This window comes from Chaetodon auriga, chromosome 3, assembly GCF_051107435.1.
Source record: "Chaetodon auriga isolate fChaAug3 chromosome 3, fChaAug3.hap1, whole genome shotgun sequence".
Lineage (NCBI taxonomy): Eukaryota > Metazoa > Chordata > Actinopteri > Chaetodontiformes > Chaetodontidae > Chaetodon > Chaetodon auriga.
The window spans coordinates 24,070,286-24,091,062 of record NC_135076.1 but is presented as its reverse complement, the minus strand read 5'-3'; the positions used below and the strand labels follow the sequence as shown (position 1 = coordinate 24,091,062).

The following is a 20,777-nucleotide window of genomic DNA, read 5'->3' as shown; positions in this document are numbered from 1 at the left end:
CTGCAGACAGCATGAAAAGTTATTAAATACCATACTGTACATAATCCACTTCATGCATATTTATATCCACTATTTCTTGCTTGAAGCTTGAAGAAACTTCAAAAAGATGCTTTTGGCCAATGGCGCTTTACACACACACACACACACACACACACACACACACACACATATATATATGTTCATATACACTTATCTTTTCACATATGTGTGTAAATAATAGTCCCGTCTACTCTTCATTTGTCTCTACTGTTAGCTAACAAGGTCAGGTCTTGTACGTGCACACATACTCTGCCAATAAAGGCATTTCTGAAAGAACAAACAACTACAGGCTGATAAACAAAATGCAGTGTGGACAGTTTCAACTTATTTATTCATTCAATACAAGAATCCATGATGATGTTTACGCAGAGGACATCCCTTATCCTCTGTAATGATGTCATAGTAAATCATTGTGAACACAAAATAATTCTCAGTAGTAGTATGAAATTGCCATTTCCCTGTATTTACATTAAACACACACCAACAATTTACACCTAAGTCTTTAAAATGGTGCAGTGTGATAATTCCTTGTGCTATCTTTGCATGAGAAATGTTAATTAACATGTTCATTTTGTGACAGGTTTGTGTAAGACCTCTTTGTTTAGCATGACAAACCAAATGCATTACTGAAAAATGAAGGTCACCTCTCAATCATATCTTAACTGTTATGCAAACACATGGTGCAATAGAGCCTCTTGTCTTCTATAGGCCAAGATCAGGCCTGGCTCCTGCAAGCATGAAGCCCAACAATTAGTCAACAAGGTCTGATTGTGCAGAATTTTATCAAATGTAGAGCAGTAAGCATGACAAAGTGGTTTGTGCAAACCTTCCAGTGGCTGCCAAGAAGGCTACGAGAGAGAGAGAGAGCAGGAGGCAAAGGCATTGACTATGTTCAGAACACTGCACAGACCATTTTAAAAGCTTTATTCCTCATTCAAATGACCAAATTAGTACAGTGTAAAAACATGCACTTTGACAAAGAGAATGTGCTGTAGTGTGCAGCTTCACGGTTCCCTGCATGTATCATCATGTTATCATTCATGCTCACAATCATGCAGCTTACTGAGGAGAGCAGAAGAATGACAGAGGAGAGAAGAAAGAGGAGAGAGGGTGTTTATTGTAGTAGACGCAGCACAGTAACGCTGCACCTGAGAAAATCATCATGACGCTCCGTTTGGAGGAAGTTCTGGTCTCTGGTTCTGGTACCACTCTGGTCCTGAAAGGCTGGAACACCCGCTCCCACTGAGTGAGAATGGCCTGACGGGCTCCAGCCCACTGGCCCGGCCCAGTCAGGCGGTACTGATAAGGAGTGCAGGGACCCAGAAAAACCTGCAGTGCCAGTCTGGGGTCTTTCAGCAAGAGCCACAGTATGTTTGGACGGACCCCCACCTGCTTTGCCAGAGAGTCCAGGTAAGGGACATAGTCCACCTGGATGGGGTTACGTTCTGAGCAGGCAAACCTTACAGACAGAAACAAAAAAAAAAAAAAATCAACTACTCACTGATGTTTAATAGACCAAAGGATTAATCGAGAAAATAACAGGCAGTTTAATCGATAATGAAAATAATTGACTCTACAATTCATCTTATTTCCTACCTCTGATGCATTGTTACTGTGTCTTTCTCTATTTCCTTCATCATGGTCTCTTCTGAGGGGAGGGTCAGTAAGCCTGCATGAAAACCAAAAAAAAAAATCTGCGACTTAAAATACACAGAAAAACAGATTTTTAACACTTTCCTTAACGCTAATGATCTGTTTCTCTTCAACAGCTCAGCTCTGCTTGACACTTCATGACTCTGACTGATTTTATGAGAACTGCTCATGAATATTTGACATTTTGAACTGGATATTTTCTCAAGATGTCGGCACACATGTGCATAAAACTTAGGTTTGGTGTTGTACTTTACCTTTAAACACTCTCGTAGCCCAGCGGCCCTGCATCTCAGCCAGAGGGTTGATAGCCCCGAGGCCGTGGATGAACCCCACCACTGCCAGCGTGGGCCGGGTCAGTGCAGGAGGGAACACATGCTTGTAGAGACGCAGCCTGTAACCACATTTATCCTGCAGAGCTGAGGGCAGGAAGGGGAAGCAGTAGTTGTACCCTGTGGCAAACACCACCACATCCACCTGAATGACTCACACATAAAAGTGAAACTTAAGATAAAGTTCTGTGTGCAGAAAAAGGAAGGAGAGTCCAAAACTGGATGGTGCCATATCACAGTATTGAATACAACAAGACATTTCTCGACATGAAGTGATGCATACACACCTTGTCTATAATGCTCCCATCGACAAACACCACACTGGACCCACAGAACTCCTTCACATTTGGTTTCACCTGAACCCGACCCGAGATGATCCGAGCCGGCAGGTCGTCATTCACAACAGGGATCTGTGCATAAAAACTGCCAAAAAGGCCGCAGAGCTATGTTGTGTTATGTTGTTATGTTATCTCGTTCACGCTCCTTTATTACAAATGCATTTTTTTTTTATTGTGGCATTTAAACCTGCACTATGAACAGTTGGGACCCAGGTGATCTACAGTATCTTCTAGCACCATCATCAGGCCAAATGTTTCACTGGTGCACAAACTATATGTGAATACAGTCTTTTTTAACTGCAGTGCATGAGAGCTAAAACTTTAAACTGGATAATCCATATAAGATGACTGAAAAGTCTGCGCTCAGTGACCTCTGCGTAAAGGAAAATCCTATGCTCTGCATTAGTCATGTTGTGTTCAGGCATTGTAGTTGCAACTGTGCAGAAGAAATATAAAAACTCTGAACACTAAGCTTTCCTCTGCTGCCACCTGCAGGACAAACTGTACGTTTTGAGTGCTCTGAAAAGTCTCACAAACAGCAAAATCATCAGCATGTTGAATGTTCTGCCAGCACTTTCATATTGCAGTACAGGATGTCAACTTTTTAGTTGTGTACTTAAAAATAATCACTTCACTGAAACGTCGACCACACAACTGAATTAAGATCTTGTTACCCATGTTTTGGTTTCAGGCCATAGAGTTTGTGGTCAAATGCTGCGTTCAGCTTCTTCTCCAACATTCTGTTGATCCACGAGGGGAAGAGCTTCTGGATCATCATATCCATTCGAGAAGTCCCGACAAGGTCAGCTGGGAGCCCGCCCTCTCCTACACGGCTGACCACCCACGCTCCGCTCCTGGTACTGAGGTACACCTGCAGGTCAGGTCAGCACATAGACGGTTAACTATCCCAGCTTTAACAGATTTTTGGATTATTAGATTACAGTCAAAAGCAGCAGTTATTTAACAGGAAGCAACCGTAGACTGTATTTAACATGAACATAGTCTCTGTCATGTCATGGTTGCTGGAACCTAGTGGCTAGCTGTCACTCATAGAGGCCATGCCCATAAATGTGCATAACTTTAAGCCTTAATGTGATTTTAATGGGTGAGTTATATTAAAAATCACCCCTCATATAGTCGTCATGAATGGAGAAATTAGCTACAGAGACCAAAACTGTTTTCTGTACCAGGCTGTAAACGTGCTTATTTCTGCTGCAGAGTTGTGCATTGTAACATGCGGTTCTATGGGGATTGACTCGCTTTTGGAGTCAGCCTCAGGTGGCCATTTGGGGAACTGCAGTTTTTGGCACTTTTCCGTTTTTCATCCCCCGGGGTTGCTGCTTGGAAGCAACACTGCTCTATATGAAAAGGACACAAAAGTACAGAACTGCAGTTTAGTTTTGTACCTTCTCAGCAACTCTACTGATATCCACAGCAATATCACCGCCTGAGTTCCCAATCCCGATCACCACCACTCTTCTGCCCTGTAGATCCTCAGCATTGCGGTAATCCCAGCTGTGGAAATATCTGCCTTCAAAGCTCTCAATACCTGAAACAACAATTGTTAAAGAACAATCAGAATCTGTAGCTTGTGTTCAATTATGAGATTTCATTGAGATCTATTGCAAGAAATACCTGAGTCAAAGTGAAAAGACAATTTTTCTCATGTGCAGCACTACTGACCATTTTATTAAGAGGCCAATAAAAATGAAAGGAAGTCTTAAGGTACCTGGGAAGTCTCCGAGGGGCAGGTGAGGTTGGGTGAAGTGTCCAGTACAGACCAGCACTGCATCAAAAACATGAGTCTCCCTCTGACCCTCTGTCTTCTCTGTCTCCACCTCCCACTGGCCTGTCTCAGCAAAATCTGTCCTCTGCCTCACACTGACCACAGTAGTCTGAGACACACACACACACACACACACACACACACACACAATCCCCTATTTAGCCCTTATAAGCAGTATGCAAACATTTAATAAATGGTTTTCAACATACTGTTATGTATTTGTGTGCAGCAATAAGAATAACAGAAAAAAAACAAGCATATTTCACTGCTGTGTTTCTCATGTAAACAATCCTCCAATGACAAAAACACGAACATCTGAAAACATGAATACATTGCCCTTAATTGTCTAAATATCATGCAAAAACCTGAAAAAAAAAGACCTGTTGGGCAGGTTTATAAGCTTTACTCAATGTAAAAAATCTACCTGAGCTTATTATCACCTTTAGGCCACTAACCTGGAAGCGTATGTGTTGCAGCAGTTTGAAAGCCTGAACATAGAGGCGCATATACAGCAGCACCTCCGAGTGGTGCAGGTTGTTTGGGAGCTCAGCCGGTGGAGGGAAGTCACTGAAGGCCATCATCTCTTTGGAGCTGTTAATGACCACTGACTGATAGATGTTGGCACGTCCGAGCTCGGGCTTCTCCTGGAGAAAGACGACAGGAGCGCAGATAGCGGCAGACATTTTTCATTATTCGGTGGATGTTTGGGTGTCAGAGGGTAAGTGACACTGTTTACTAACTGTTCATCAGGTTGACCGCTTGTGGGAAGAAACTGATTAGCGTCTGGTTGTTTTGGTGTTCAGTGACGCTTAGTGCCTACCACCGGCAGTTTTCAGGAATCTTTCAACATAAGATCTGTGGATGTTTAACTTAATTTACTGACAGATTTACATGTGTATTCCTACACGGGTTAACATAGCAAATAAGTATGACTGCATGGTAAAGAGAAAATATGAGCTTGTCATGTACAAGTGTTTATATAAAAGCATCGTCCCTCACCTTAAATCTCCAGAGACCCCCAATGTCATGGCCGCTCTCAAAACAGGTGGGCTCCAGACCTTCATCCAAACAGGTCTTGATGCTGGTGAGACCAGAGGTCCCTGCACCGATCACGGCCACCTTCTGAACCATGTCGGAGCGGACGTACGAGTGACAGCGGCGAGGTCTCTGATCTGATAGAGGTCAGAACTGGAGGAAGAAGAAATGAGTGTTTTTTTGTGGTGGGACGTGAAGCAGTTTCACACCCATTGTGTTCTGATCAAATTGTTTATAATTGATGGCCTTTTAAGTTGCTTGAGTCAATCAAGGGTTGAGACGAATTAACACCAAACTGGATTTAAGTTTCATCTCATTTTAAGGAACAATGGCTCCATCGATACCCTTTTGTCAGAACTGAGTTGAACTGATGTTTATGCAGAAGAAATTTTACACAGCTGCAGGGCCGTCATGCAAGCCGATTTTCTGCGGAGGCATAACTAGAGCTGGGGACGTGGGGGTCCTTCCTCAGAGAAAACAAACAAAAAACAAACAAAAACACAACTTCCTGCAATTTGACATGTATAATCAAAGACTTTTCGGTGATTCTTTTAAGACTTCAATCAGTTTTTGTTGCTCCCCTTTATTTTAGGGTGAATTCTGTGTATTCATTCAGACATTTTCACATCAGTTATTCATGCTTTCATGTTTACTGAAAACGTTTCACCAGCTTCTACACTGCTCCTAAACCTTTTTCTGCTCCACCCAAAAGGTCTGAGGGGCATAAATTCACATACAAATGACTAAATCTGGGATGCAAATGAATGTAGAGAACATAGATAATAGGACATAGGATTGGTCATCAGCACTACTGTCCCAAGTATAAATAACCTGTAATTTTCAGGCCCACATTAACGTCTTCACGACCCCAAAAGGAATCCACAACTCTGTCCATGTTTACTTCCTGTGTCCTCTCTGCCACGACTGCAGGGGAACAGCCGAGCTGAGTGATGGACACTAACATCTGGCTCTAATCAATCTTGCAAAAACTAAAACGATGTCCGTATTTCTCAAACGCAATTAAACGTGCAAAGCTAATCGCGCTTCACGTTCACACACGGATGCTCTACTAACCACTTCAGGGACACGCCGTTAAGACGGAGCCTTTATTTCCTCCAGAAGTGATGCGCAACAGAACACCGCTATGTGGACTTTCCACAGTGCGTATGTGCTGATGGACACCGACTTCACCCTGCAACTTTTGGAAGAAACCAAAACACAGGGAAAGGGGGGTTGCGACTTGTTGCGGTCTGACCTATGCCAGAATTAGAATAATATATTTGACTTAAAATATAAAATGATCAAAAAAGCGAATTATAGAAATAATAGTCATAAAATAATAAAAAAAAATATTAAAAATAATGCAGAAATAAAAAATCTGGGTGACACATGCACCCCCAGCTTGAATGGGCCTGACATGTCTGCACAGCTGTAACAATACCAGCAATTAGTCAGTTCCATCTGTACCTTTTCTGCCAAGCTTTCATTCACGCTGAAGGCCCATTCGGATTCATTACTCAGATCCATTTTTTACATATTTCTTTTTTTTTTTTTTTATGTTTTGGTTTGACTGTTCACATCATTGTGGCCAGTGTCATGTTCCTGTGATAACTGGTCACAGTCCTGAACTGACTCCATGCACAACAACAATAACAAAGATGTCCTACAGGAGTAAACATGGAGGTCACTGATGTTGCATTGCAAAAGAATCAGACCTTTACCTGGTTTAGGACCACATATTAAAGTTTCCGAAATCAGAAAAGATCAGATTTGTGATTTGTGCTGTTCACACTGATATGTTATTTAGAAAAATATGCAAGAATACTCAGGAAAATGTGCTTGAAGTATGTAGAGAAGTGTTCCCTGTAACTACACACACAATATTATATCATTAGATTATCATTACTCATGCATTACTCAAGAGTTTACTGTTGTAGTTAGTTGAGGTTAATTTTCATTACAAATAAATGAAAATTATTCTACAAACAAAGCAGCAAATCTTCCCATTGGAGCACCTGGATCCATAAAATGTTTTTGCATGATAAATACAATAATTTGTTCTGAAGCACAATATTTCAGTACATGTAGATCACATTCCACCACTGCCTCTCTCATTAACACAGAAGCACATGCATGAAGATCTTATCTTGCCAAGCTAAGTGCAAACTATACCAACACCTACATGAACATGCATCGGCCTTACCTCTTCTTCACAGGGAGACATGCAGAATGGACTAAAACTCAGAGTTTAGCATACAGACAGGGCAGATTGATGATTGATCCACTGTGGGTCCTCAAACCAAGCGAAGACATGAGGAAATGAGTTGAACAGAAACTTTCCAAGGACGTGAATTATTGGTCTAATCATGATTTCTGGAGTGATCAAAGAATACCGGCATGACTAGAAAATGCAATATAATCAGATGTTTAATAAATGTTTAATAATGTTTTGTTCATACATACAGAAGTAACACAGGATCTGACACAGGGGGTCACAGTGTCACTGGGGTGATTATGGTGGTGAGTGGTCCCTGTTTAATAAATACCAAGATGATGCAAAACATGGCAAAACAGAAGACAAAGTGCAACCTCCAAACTCAGTACGAACTGAAAATATATGTTCTCTCATTCTGAAATAATCAGCATTTCATTTACAAAATGTTAGACAAGATTCATCTGAAATAGGGTCACCGAATTTATATGATTTATCTACACGTATACAACGCCTCAGCAAGACTCTTCTCCTGTCACGTTTAAAACAAGGTGAAAATACAATGAGGAACAGACACTCTGCAGACTTTCAACCCAGGCACATGATCTCCCAGCGGTCACATGATGTTTCTGTTCTAACAGCGTTTGCAGCTTTGAAGCACTGTTTCAGTCTTACTGCTGTCTTATCATGTCAACATACAGTACTGGTGGACCGTGCAGCTTTGATAACAGTTTCTATATACTTTTCATCTTTAAACCTGTTTCCAATTTATTTTGTTTTTAAATGCACATTGCAGCTTTGAAACCTAGCTCAGCAAGTATTATTTTCTTATCCAGAGCTTTCTGAAGTTTTGCTAAGCGCCACTTGCAGCTTCAAAAGAGCTCGAACCACCTCTTGCTCACAGGCCATCTTTGGAGTAATTTAGCTGGTTTCCTCACTTTTATGCCAGTCTAATTCATAATTATCCGAGCTCTTTATGTTCTTTATGTTAAGTTAAAGTAAATCCAGTGTTTGTAGAAGGGTCTTGTTTATAGGGTTATAAAATTTTGCTCTACTCTTCCAAAATGATTTTCCCAACACATACATACACTTACATGGAATGCAAATCTGCAAGGAGGAGCTACACTGATAGAAAGTTAAGTCCTTTCAAAGCAGGACAACACTTACAATGATGTCACTTTATTAAAGCAGAGATTAAATGACATTTTTGCAGTGATAGAAATGTTTTTTTAAACAATATACATTAAAATGTGTCTCCAGTCTATTCTGAGGACAAACTACAAAGTCTTTATGTAATATTCATTCTGAATACACTTTATAGTGTTTAAATAAACATAAACTGGATGAACCACACAAACAGACAGCATATTACACGTTTTAGTCTGTTAATTGAATTTTTTAAAGGTAACATAACTGATAAAATACTGCAAGGCAATGGTAAATGATGCAAGTCAAATTAAAATGTATAATTACAAGCGATTACAGCTGGAAGTTTCAAAAAGCTTCGAGGAAATGTGATACAGATTATTACGTCAGCAGGCAGTTTGTGTGTTTCAGGAATAAGTGAACATTCAAAGAACCATTCTTTAACTGTTTTATTCAATTCATTTTCCAGATTTTATTTAAATGCTTGCACATGTGTGAGAGGAAAACACCATGCTGTGAGCTGGATGATCCAATTAATGACCTCTTGTTTTGATTATTTCAGTGTTGCTCATTAGTCACAGCTGCCTTTGCTGTATTTCGGTGTTTTTTCTGCAGATATTCAGGCAGAATCTGATTTAAGTCAGTGTAAAAATATGAGACTTAAACTGGACTTGAATTTACAATATTTATTTTAATGCTGTATTTTGTCTAAAAATATTATAACTCAAATAAAATAATGTTTGTAGAGGTCTGTGCAAATCTTACTGCTCTTGTTGAAGACTGTTTGGACAGTTAGTCTCACTTGTTGAGAAAAATAATTTTGCAAAAGAGGAAAATGCATAAATATTGTATGATGTAACCTATGAAGAGACTGTCTAAAAATGTATTTCCTTCTGTTTTGAATAGAAATTTGTCGTATGTGCAGGCCTGACATTTATTCTCCAGTTTATCATTCATATGTTTTATTAATCATTGATTGAAAATAAGATTATGTGTCCTTGTTTCAACATCATGTAAACCTCACACAGTCCTGTCAGATTTGATTAATTTAATTAGAAAATTTAGACGGTTCTGAATGCATCAATGATGTTATACATAACAAAAAAAGCTGGATATGGAGACACAACACAGCAACCACTGAATTTTACATTTATTTAAATCTATTTCTGGTTAATAAAGTTAAAAGTCTGACAAATACAGAAATGCAAAAATGAAACAAATATATTTTTTAGTAACATGGATATATTCAGTGTTATACGAAGAATACCACAGAAGAAGAAGAAGAAGAAGAAGAAGAAGAAAAAGAAAAACAGATAGAAAGACTCAGATGGCCTCATTGGCATAAACTTCTCGATCAGATTTTCGATCATGAGCGGGTGGGTTTCTGAGTTAAAGTAACACAAAAGGCCAAAAGATGGCGCTGTGTTCCAGGTAATTGACACTGTGTCTGAACTCTCCCACATTCACCACTTCCGGACCATTTTCTTCAAAGTAAACCCGCCTGCGCTGAGGCGTTTCTTCTTTATAAAGAGAAGATCAGTTTAGTCTGATTGCACTGAGAACAACTCAAAAACACCCGTCTTCACTGCCTCCTGAAGTTCTCCATCGATGTTGGTAAACAGAGAAACATAGTCATTGACAGACGTCCTTCATAAGTTAATTATTGCCCCACATAGAAATGAACTGAACCTTTTCAGCTACAGCTTATTCATTGATTTGTTGCCACCTTTGTGGAAGTTACTGTGTTTCAGAGTTCCTGTTGTTATACTTTTTTGTACTATTGATCATGTCGTAATGGCACTATTCCCTGCAGCTCGCAGGCATATTTGACATCGTTGAGGAGTCAGAGGTTAGGCCAGGCAAGAACATGGTGTCAGTTCAGTCCAGTTACAGTCGCTTGTGTTGTGTCATGTTGTACCTCAATCAAGTGACTTAAGTGAGTGAACATGTATACTGCATAACACTGAACAATGTACCAATCTACTAAAAGTTTCCATAAGGTTCTTGGAAAAATGTCATTTGGCACTTAGCACAGTAGAAACTGTAATTTTCTTGTCACCTGGTTATATTTATCATTTTTGCATGTTCAGATGACCTGGTGTGCTGAATAGAATCTCTGGCAATGAATCACCATTAATTAGATGCTTTCCAGTTGAACGTCGTCTCTCTTTTGTGTATGGTTGCAAACTAAATGAGAAACTGTTTTGGAAATTTGGGATCTGTACAAAAAAAAACCCAAACCAAAACAAAACTTACGGGTAACTGACTGAAAATAGGAATAGTACAGTACAGTCATGTCCTGCAGCAGACTGGATGGTCTTGAACGGCATTAAATGGCTTCATTCTTAGGGTGCTTGCATCCAAAGCATTTTCCACTCAGGTGGAGCTGGGGATCAAACCGCCAAACCTGTAACTACTGAACATCCTGCTCTACCTGCTATGGCTCTTGAGAGGCCATTACAAGAAAATGGTCATTTAAATCTGCAGCCTGCTGTGTGCTAGTTCAAATATAGTAAAAGCTGTTGCACAATGGAGGTAATAAGTAACAACTAAAAAGTTCTACCTACCCCGAGGATAGGGGCACGTCATTAAATATCACTGAATCACACTCACTGATGGTAAAACCAGCAGCATTTCATTAACTGCATGCCATTTTGCAACACAGTGATCCAGTAAAGATCACTGGACTGTGGTGGTAGAACTTGGTATTGAGGGTATTCAGAATGAGGAGGACTTAAGCTTTCTTGGATTTAAAGTCAAGTTATCCCATAATGTTTAACTGCACCGGCACACACCACACCAGAAGAGAACTGACCATCATGTAGACTTTGACAAGACTGATATTGTTCAGCCATGCTGGTTGAACACTAAACCATTTTAAGATTTACTGAATGTGAGAGGAAAGGAGAAGGAGTGGCAATGTTTATTGTAGAAAAAGCAGCACAGTAGCACCGCACCTGAGAAAATCACTACGATGCTCTGTTTAGGAGATCTGGTCTCAGGTTCTGGTAACGCTCTGGTCCTGAAAGGCTGAAGCACCCGCTCCCACTGAGTGAGAATGGCCTCACGGGCTCCAGCCCACTGGCCCGGCCCAGTCAGACGGTACTGATATGACGTGCAGGGGCCCAGAAAAACCTGCAGTGCCAGTCTGGGGTCCTTTATCAAGAGCCACAGTATGTTTGGTCGAACCCCCACCTGCTCTGCCACGGAGTCCAGGTAAGGGACGTAGTCCACCTGGACGGGGGTGCGTTCAGAGCAGGCATATCTAAGAGATGGAGAAGCAAGAAGAGACGGACAGATGAGTTTTAAAAGTTGCAACATGGGCAAAAAATCATGAGTATTTGTCATGAAACAAACAGTCACCATCGTGGTCAAAGCTAAGCCATAACGTAAAATTCCATTTCTGAAGAAAGCTACAGTGTTAGAGTTATTAGCTTTACTGCAGTTACATGTAATACTGTCATGCTTTTCTCATGGCAGCATCCTTTCTAAGTATGCTGCGATATATGATGTAGACACTGTTTTACTGGAATGTGGTGGATTACTTTAATTCCTTACCTCTCATGCATTATTTCTGTGTCCTTGTCAATTTCCTCTTGCATTTTTTCCTGGGAGGGTAAGACTGTTAAACCTATGGAAAATTTGGTTGAATGAGTTAAAAATGAATAAAAATCTCATTAAAGTCACATCATCGGACTTGAGTTCTATGGAAGATTAAAAATGCAGAAATAAAATATCTAACAAGAAATGTATATGTATTTTATGTGTATTTCCTTTATATGTATTCAATTTCATAATTCAGTGAAAAACAGATGTTAAAAAGCACAATTATTTGGCTGTTTCGTTGGGACATAAATATTTCATGCCACATTAAAATGAATCAACTTCTGTGAATAAGGGTGAACAACTGATTAAGAAAATACTTCAGGTGTAAATTAAGATTTAAGTTTACCTTTAAACACTCTCGTAGCCCAGCGGGCCTGCATCTCAGCCAGTGGGGTTATGGATCCAAGGCCGTGGACAAAGCCCACCACGGCCAGTGTAGGCTGGGCCAGCGCAGGAGGGAACACATGCATGTAGAGACGCAGCCTGTAACCACTTTTAGCCTGTAGAGCTGGGGGCAGGAAGGGGAAGCTGTAGTTGTACCCTGTGGCAAACACCACCACATCCACCTGAATGGCGCGTGCGCGCACACACACACACACACACACACACACACACACACACGCACACACACACACACACACACACACACACACACACACACATCTCTCAAATGAGGAATGTAAGGATTTGATATTTTTGTATATTTGAACCATTCGATCATTGATTATTGATTGTTAAGAAAAAAAGTATCGTCACAACTCCAGCCAGGTTATTACATTCATTCTGTAACGTGATCCCAGACTGAGGCACTCCCTCCTGTCCTACAGTAACCCCCTTCCCACCTACCACTTGACCTCCCCGCCCACTTACTCACCTGCTTCCCATTTCCTCTAAATAGCCCAGTAGTATAATTTATAGCTCACTTTCACTTTTACTCCACCAGGTTGTAACTGCCTGGTCCTGTCTGTGTGAAGCCTGCCTTTTTCCCAGTCTGGTGATTACTCACCTGACCCTCATCTGGTTTGCCTTCTCTCACTGATCTCCTGGTTTTGACCCTTTCCTTGTTTTTCATCAAATCGTCTAAACACGTCTATTTGCCTGTGGCTGCCTCTGTGTCATGCTTCTGGGTTCAAATCTCTTCTGTGCCACAATGTCTCTATTACCATCATAGAAACAAAAGAGCTAGTCCATCACGTGTCAAAGATTAAGAAATGTTACTGTACTAATCATACGCACCTTGTCTATGATGCTCCCATCGGCAAAGACCACACTGGAACCACAGAACTCTTTGACGTTTGGCTTCACCTGAACCCGACCTGCGATGATCCGAGCTGGCAGGTCGTCACTCACTACAGCATTCTGTGCAAAAATCCTGCCAGCAAAACACCAGAGCTGCATGAGTGACACCCCAATCTCCCCCTTATCTGTTGAAGCTGTGGTTGTGGTTGACTGATCCAATTGTCCTGTATGATACAGCTACATCTAGATAGGTTAATTATCAACATAAATGTTTATGACTAAAACATGATTTTGTTACCCATGTTTTGGTTTCAGCCCGTACAGTCCATGATCAAATACTTTGTTCACTTTCTTTTCCAACATCCTGGCGCTCCACGAGGGGCAGAGCTTCTGTAGCATCATATTCATCCGGGACGTCCCTAGCATGTCCACTGGGAGTCCCCCCTGTCCTACACGGCTCACAACCCAGGCTCCGCTCCTGGTAGCGAGGTACACCTACATATCCGATCATCACAGAGATTGTAAATATCCACATTTGTATTATCCTTTATATTTTCAGCATCTGTTCAGTTAAAAGCCTCATTAATATGCACACAGCAATACAGAAGTGTAATTTAATTTTTTACCTTCTCAGCAACTCTACTGATATCCACAGCAATATCACCTCCAGAGCTCCCAATCCCAATCACCACCACTCTTTTCCACTGCATACCCTCAGAGTTGCGGTAATCCCAGCTGTGGAAATATCTGCCTTCAAAGCTCTCAATACCTGAAAAAGGGAATCAAAGACCAGTCAATCAGTCAATAATTCCACTGCTTGCATCAAGCATGAATACTGATTATTTGTCAGATGTGAGATTGAGACACTCACAAACATTACTATCCTACGTGCGGTTTATTTAGAGTCCCGAATGGAACTCCTAAGCTATGGCCATTTCCAAAACAAAAGTTCAAAGAAGGACGATGCAAAGGTGGGAGCTGTTTCATCTCTGTGTTGGTACTTGTTGGCTATTACTTTAAACACAAGACAAACCAGTTATTTAAATATGGCGAACTCATTGAGGTCAAGCCCTCTGAATAAACCTCACAATAAAACAGGTTTTTTTCAGGTGTAGTATGTGTGACGATGTTGTACTACCTGGGAAGTCTCCGAGTGGCAGGTGAGGTCGGGTGAAGTGCCCAGTGCAAACCAGCACTGCATCGAAAACACGAGTCTCCCTCTGACCCTCTGCCTTCTCTGTCTCCACCTCCCACTGGCCTGTCTCAGCAAAATCTGGCCTCTGCCTCACACTGACCACGGTAGTCTGAGACACACACAAACACAGTGTCGAACATCCTCCATTAACATTGGCAAGAAATATCTGTTAACCATGTCTAGTAAATATATCAGCCGAACTACAACAATGCTGAAAGCCACTATTATGGCTCAGTAGACTTAAGCAGGATAGGTAAAGATTCTCATGGGCAAAAAACAGGCAAAAATCCAAAGGGAGTCAGGTTGAGGGAGAGAAGAAAACGCTAAGGCAGAAGCACAACAGACAGTTTGGCAGTGAATGAGAGGAAAGGGGCTGGTAAATACTGAAAGGCTGATGATGACAGCCATAGGAGGATTTAAATAATTAATGCCAACGTCCTGGTAGAAACAACTCCAACTCTGTGTGGCTAGTGACTAATTCTTGGAGGAGGTGCCTGTTCATCCTAAACCTCTGGCCCTCTGTGGGCAGTGTCATTGGATGATGTAGCCTCTGAACTGGAGCACACCTACTACTATACATGAGTATAATAGTAGTAGGTGTATATCATAGTTTCATCATCTTGTGCCACCAAAACAGCTCTGAGTCATTGAGGCATGGACACAAGACCTCTGAAGGTGTGCTGTGGTGTCTGGCTCCAAGACGTTAGCAATGGATCCTTTAAGTCCTGTAAGTTGCCTCTGTAGATAACACTAGTTCAAGCACATCCCACAGATGCTGGATTGGATTGAGATTTAGGGAAGTTGAGGTCAAATCAACACCTTGTCATGTTCTATATAATGACCTCTAACCTGAAAGCATATGTGCTGCAGCAGTTTGAAGGCCTGAGCATAGAGACGCAGATATTGCAGCATCTCAGAGTGGTGCATGTTGTTGGGGAAATGAGCTGGTGGAGGGAAGTCACTGAAGGCCATCCTCTCTTTGGAGCTGTTGATGATCACAGAGAAATAGATGTTGGCCCGTCCAGGCTCTGGATCGTCCTGCAGACAGACAAAAATGAACAGATAACAGGACATGCAATGATTTTTGAACTTAGCAGTGAACCTTAATGACTTTGGGCCTCATATGCGACTATAAGGGAAGTTGATGAGCCTCAAAAACCCAACTTCAACACCAGTTGTTTAAATACAACCCTTGATAAGACCTGGAGATGTACCACTGTGCATTAATGTGATAAATCACTGCTACTGGATGCACATGACTCCAACAGATGTTAAAGTGCCCAGAAGAGTCTAAATGTGCTCTAAAATGCACTTTCTCAAATTCTGCTGTCCAGCTAATACTCACCTTAAATCTCCATAGACCCCCAATGTCATGGCTGCTCTCAAAGCAGGTGGGCTCCAGACCTTCATCCAAACAGGCCTTAATGCTGGTGAGACCAGAAATCCCAGCACCGATCACGGCCACCCTCTGAACCATACTGGAGAGGATGTATGACTGACAGCAGCGAGGTCTCTGATCTGATAGAGAGGTCAAAACTGGAGTAAGAGGAAAGGTGGAGGAGGAAATGAGTGTGTTGAGTTGTAGTGTTATTTGAAGCAGTTTCAGGTGGAACTACCTTTCTACTTCCTGCTCTGCTACAGAACAGACACTTCAGCTGTCCTGGCACAGATTTGGCTGACATGCTGCCCTGGATCTGTCCTAAAGCCACTAGATCAGCTGCTGAAGCTTCAAAAATAGCCTTCCCCAATAATGTTTCTTACTGGCACAACACTGAAGCCAGACTGAGAACACAGACTCCAAACAGGACTTGATGTCGTCTGCCGCAAAGGCACACCCAGCAAGAAATTAAATAAGAGGGCACAAACACTCACCACACCCCCTGAACTATCACTGCAAAACAAGTATGACCCATGCTGTTGGAGAACCTGATTGAATGCCAGTCACAACATGTAGTCAGCTTTTAACTAGCTATGACTTCCTGATACAGGTCTGAGTCGTTGCTGCACTGCTGCACCAGTTTTTGAGTAATAAATTTGCATATAAATGAAGGCTTTTTAAGTTGCTTGATTAAACCAAGGATAATTGTATTAATTTGGGTTTCAGACAAATGAGTACTGAACAAGATTAACCAGGTTGTAGAGGAAGCAGAGAAGGGGGGACCAGTTTATTTGCAAGCACAATCAAACCACCCAATTTTATGCTGGAATAATGAATGCAGAGAAAAAGTCACATAATCATGTTGTGTGGTAGCCAATGATTGACTGTTCTGAAAATGTTTCTTCAAGGCTCCCATAATAAAATGACTGAACCTGAAATCCAGGTCAGGATGAAGTGTTGGCATCATACTTTTCTGCAAGCCACAGTTATCAATAGCTATCAAAGTGACATAGTTCAGATCTCCAGTACATGTATATGAGATGAATTTCCCAGTGTTCGAGCAGTGTTTGTGGCAGCAAAACTTGGTATTTTAAGCCAAAACATTATTTTTTCCTTACCCCAACAATGTGGTTTTTGTGCCTCAAGCAACAGCATTACCATGACATAGAATTGAAAATTAAAATGGAAAGAAGAAAATTCTGATGATTGTATTGATTTACTGCTTCAGTTTGCATTAAAATGGTCAAATATGGTGGGAACCAAATCTCAGGTGCCACTTTTGTTTTTGATAAATTTCAAACCATGACAGAGAGTCACAGTACCATACCTGCTCCGTGTCTTCTCATCTGCTCACCTGTGCTGTCAGTATTTTCCACATTGCTATGCCCACCTGACCGCTCACCTGATCACACATCTGAGCCTCAAAGCAATTACTGCAATACTTAAGATGCTATACCACACTCACTCAGTAACAGATTGCTCTTCGCATCATGCAAGACTCTCCAGCATTCTCTTTTGGATGGATTTCTTGTTACCAGACCTGCCTGCCTTTGACTTTGCCTGATCTTCTGCCCTCTGGTAAATACTTCAGCCTTCTCTACCTGACTACATTTGTTGCCCTGCCCATCCTGGATTTGGTGGCTCAACCAGGGTTTCTGAGGTCACCCCCTGTCCATTCACCACCCGCCATTCCGTCTCCTCCTGTCAGTGAACCCCAACTGGGTATTTCTAAATGCTACGTTGGAGACCTGGAGATGTGCAACTCTTTTCTAAAAAACTGTTCCATCCTATTCACTCTACAGCCCCACAGTTTTGCCTCTGCACAAGCTAAAGTATCTATCACCAGTAACCACCTGACGGGGAGGGCTCGCCTGTGGGGAACTGCCGAGTCCCACTTGGGGGCACGCCAGCCTGCGGGTCCTTCTAGTCCTTTGCAGTGGAGCTCCAAAGAGTTTCAGTCTGAGGGAGCAAGGGTCTGCCGCATCTCGGGCCCCGTCAGCGTAGGAGCCGTCCTGTCTTAGCGCTCAGCCAGTGACCAGAAGCTCCAACCTTGTGCATTCTTGTTGCGATGACTGTCCCCAGCTTGGAGAAGTGGTGCCACTGGCTGGAGGGAACTAAAACACCCCTCCAAGTATGGACTGATCACAAGAACCTTGAATACATCTGCACAGCCCAGTGACCGAATTCCTGTCAAGCCAGTTGGTCTCTCTTCTTCACCCAGGTCATACCGACCTGAATACCGCAACATTAAGCCAGATGCCTTGTCTCATCAGTTTCAGGAGAGAGAAGAGAAGACTTCAAGCTCCACACCCATCCTTCCTGCTTCCTTTCTGATTGCTCCTGTCACAGGGGAGATCGAGGAGAGGGTAAAATCTGCCGTCGAGGGTCAACCTGGTCCCAGTGCCTGCCACCCTGATTGTCTGTTTGTTCCTCCTGCCCTATGGTCTGATGTCCTCCAGTGTGCCCACTCCTCCAAGCTCATTCGTCATCCAGGGATCCAGAGAACCCTAAACATTGTCCATCAGCTCCTCTGGTTGTCCATGCTCGACGAAGATGTCAGAGGTTTCGTTAATGCCTGTCCCATGTGCAACCAGCACAAGCCATATCACCGCGCCCCTGCTGGGTTCCTACATCCCCTTTGGTCCCTCATTGCCCATGGTCTCACATCTCCCTGGACTTTATCACCAGCCTTCCACTGTCACAACCATCTTGACTGTGGTGGATCGCTTCAGTAAGATGGCTCACCTCGTGCCCCTAATCAAGCTGCCCTCAGCTATAGAGACTGCTAAACTGGTTTTACTCCATGTATTTCACCTCCATGGCCTTCCAGTCGACCAGTACCACCTGCCCATCCTGCATTTAATACTGATTGAGTGAATGTCGAGGTTTGGTTCACCAAACATTTCCTGAGAATCGGGACTGAAATTAACTCAGTGGTCTTTTTATTTCAGCATGGTGATGAAAAAAAAACAAACAAAAACAAAGTATAAAACTGTAGTCTGTAGGTTTGGTCTGCTATGTCTTTTCAACACAAACAAGTTAACTTGAACCAGATGGGATTTGTCTTTTTTTGTCTGTCTCAATGAGCTTGTTTAGTTCTCACCAGAATTCAAATGAGAGTGATCTCACAGTCCTAAAGGAACCAGACTGAATGAGCAAACAACATTTAACTGAACTGCACTGGACTGCCTCAGTCTGGCTGTTATCCACCACTGACATCTCCTGTACCCTGGAGTTTTGTTTGCTTCACTTTTACAACACTTACTACAGCATAGTTCTCACTCACATACGTCCTCTTACACCACTCCCGATGAACTTACACACACTGTCTATAAAGGAAATGATGCTGTGCAGATGTAACTGTTTCTCATTAATGAAGGGTTATCAACACTTGTTACTCTCTGAAAGTTAAAATATTACTCAGCGCTCACATGCGGAGTGAGTGTGTAGGTGTGTTTAGATGATGCCTCTCATAAAATAATGCTATAAAAAAATCACGAGACCAAGCGACCTAATGAATCCTACAACATGAGTCAGACATTTCTGGACTGGCAGAATATTTCAAGCATTGATGGAGCAATAAACTGTGAGATGCCAGTATCTTTTATCAAAATCTGCTTTTATCACAACCTCCACCTATTTAGATTGAAGACAGGACCTACAATAAAAGGGATCAACGCAGAATGATCTGCTCTTGAACTTGGTTTAGCACAGGTTTAACTGCGCTTTAACCTGCTGCGTCACATTATCTTAAACATCCAGCTGCAAGTTGAATCTTGCTTGGCTAACTCTTGAATTAGATTTAAAAATGAAGTGAGAGAAAAAAGAGTGTAAGATCACAGCATGTTTACAACAGAGAAATGAAAGATTGGCTTAAAGAATAAAAATAAATACTTGAAACTGGTCTGAATCTATAATCTGATGACCACAGGACAGTTTTCCTTCTAGCAATACTTTATAATCTTAATAAATGTAGTGGCAAGCAGTTTTATTTAAACATGATAACATATATTATCATGTTATTAAACATATTTAATAAGGTGCTTCTAAATTTCGCACCAAAGCCATGCTGAATCTCAAACAAATTATAAATCAAACATCACCACTGTTACTGTTGATATTATTCACAATTTAGCAGATATTGAATTACATCCAATGAGACACATGCAGGAAAAACAAAACCCAAGAACTGTCTGAGCATCAAAATAAAAGAATAAAACATTAAAAATCACAAAACTAACTTTCTTCATCTGCAAACTAATAATCTAGCTGGTATGATGGTGGACGTCTATTTGATGAAAAGGAAAAGCTGTAAGTATATTCTCTGAGATCAGTCACATTACCTTGTTAGTGCAGCTGTATCCCTTTCAGAATCCTCCTCAAAGAAAGTTAAAGCATGTAACACAAAACTCACAAAGCAGACAATGCCATCTATCTGGGTGATCCTCTTTAGCTTCCCCTGATTTAATGCCTGAGGAGGGGCAGGTTCTGGGCAGGTTGAATGGTTGACCACGCCTGTCACCATAAAGCCTGTCAGTCTGTTAGTGTAGTAGTGGCCTGCTGTATGTAAGTATTGATCACACAAAGAACTGACTTGAATCCAAATGTTGTGCTTTTGAATGAGTGTCGTGTCTTGGAGTTGGTGCGCAGGGCTTACTTTTTTCCATTGATACTAATTTTTAACAGCGCAGCACCTTTGAGACGTGTATAGCTGACATTTTACACCCATTCAGCTCACCAGTATTTCTGATATTTTTAGAAAATAACATTCATTAATTCGTCAAGTGAACAAAAAAAATATCCCAAAGCCACTGAAAAGAT

The 20,777-nt window shown here is 41.6% G+C and overlaps 2 protein-coding genes across 2 annotated transcripts; both read right to left on the bottom strand.

Annotated features, from left to right (window-relative positions):
- Positions 1 to 1,098: 1,098 nt before the first annotated feature.
- LOC143318200 (flavin-containing monooxygenase 5-like) lies at positions 1,099 to 5,282 on the bottom strand. Its single transcript, XM_076726267.1, has 9 exons — positions 5,145 to 5,282; positions 4,601 to 4,789; positions 4,089 to 4,254; positions 3,766 to 3,908; positions 3,034 to 3,230; positions 2,309 to 2,444; positions 1,947 to 2,166; positions 1,636 to 1,708; positions 1,099 to 1,498 (listed from the first exon to the last, which is right to left on the bottom strand). Exons 1-9 carry the CDS (start codon positions 5,274 to 5,276, stop codon positions 1,099 to 1,101), a joined length of 1,656 nt encoding a protein of 551 aa, XP_076582382.1. The 5' UTR covers positions 5,277 to 5,282.
- A 6,133-nt stretch (positions 5,283 to 11,415) lies between these two features.
- LOC143318191 (flavin-containing monooxygenase 5-like) lies at positions 11,416 to 20,344 on the bottom strand. Its single transcript, XM_076726258.1, has 10 exons — positions 20,300 to 20,344; positions 15,924 to 16,096; positions 15,428 to 15,616; positions 14,522 to 14,687; positions 14,010 to 14,152; positions 13,682 to 13,878; positions 13,381 to 13,516; positions 12,491 to 12,710; positions 12,097 to 12,169; positions 11,416 to 11,803 (listed from the first exon to the last, which is right to left on the bottom strand). Exons 2-10 carry the CDS (start codon positions 16,053 to 16,055, stop codon positions 11,416 to 11,418), a joined length of 1,644 nt encoding a protein of 547 aa, XP_076582373.1. The 5' UTR covers positions 16,056 to 16,096; positions 20,300 to 20,344.
- Between the last annotated feature and the right edge of the window lie 433 nt (positions 20,345 to 20,777).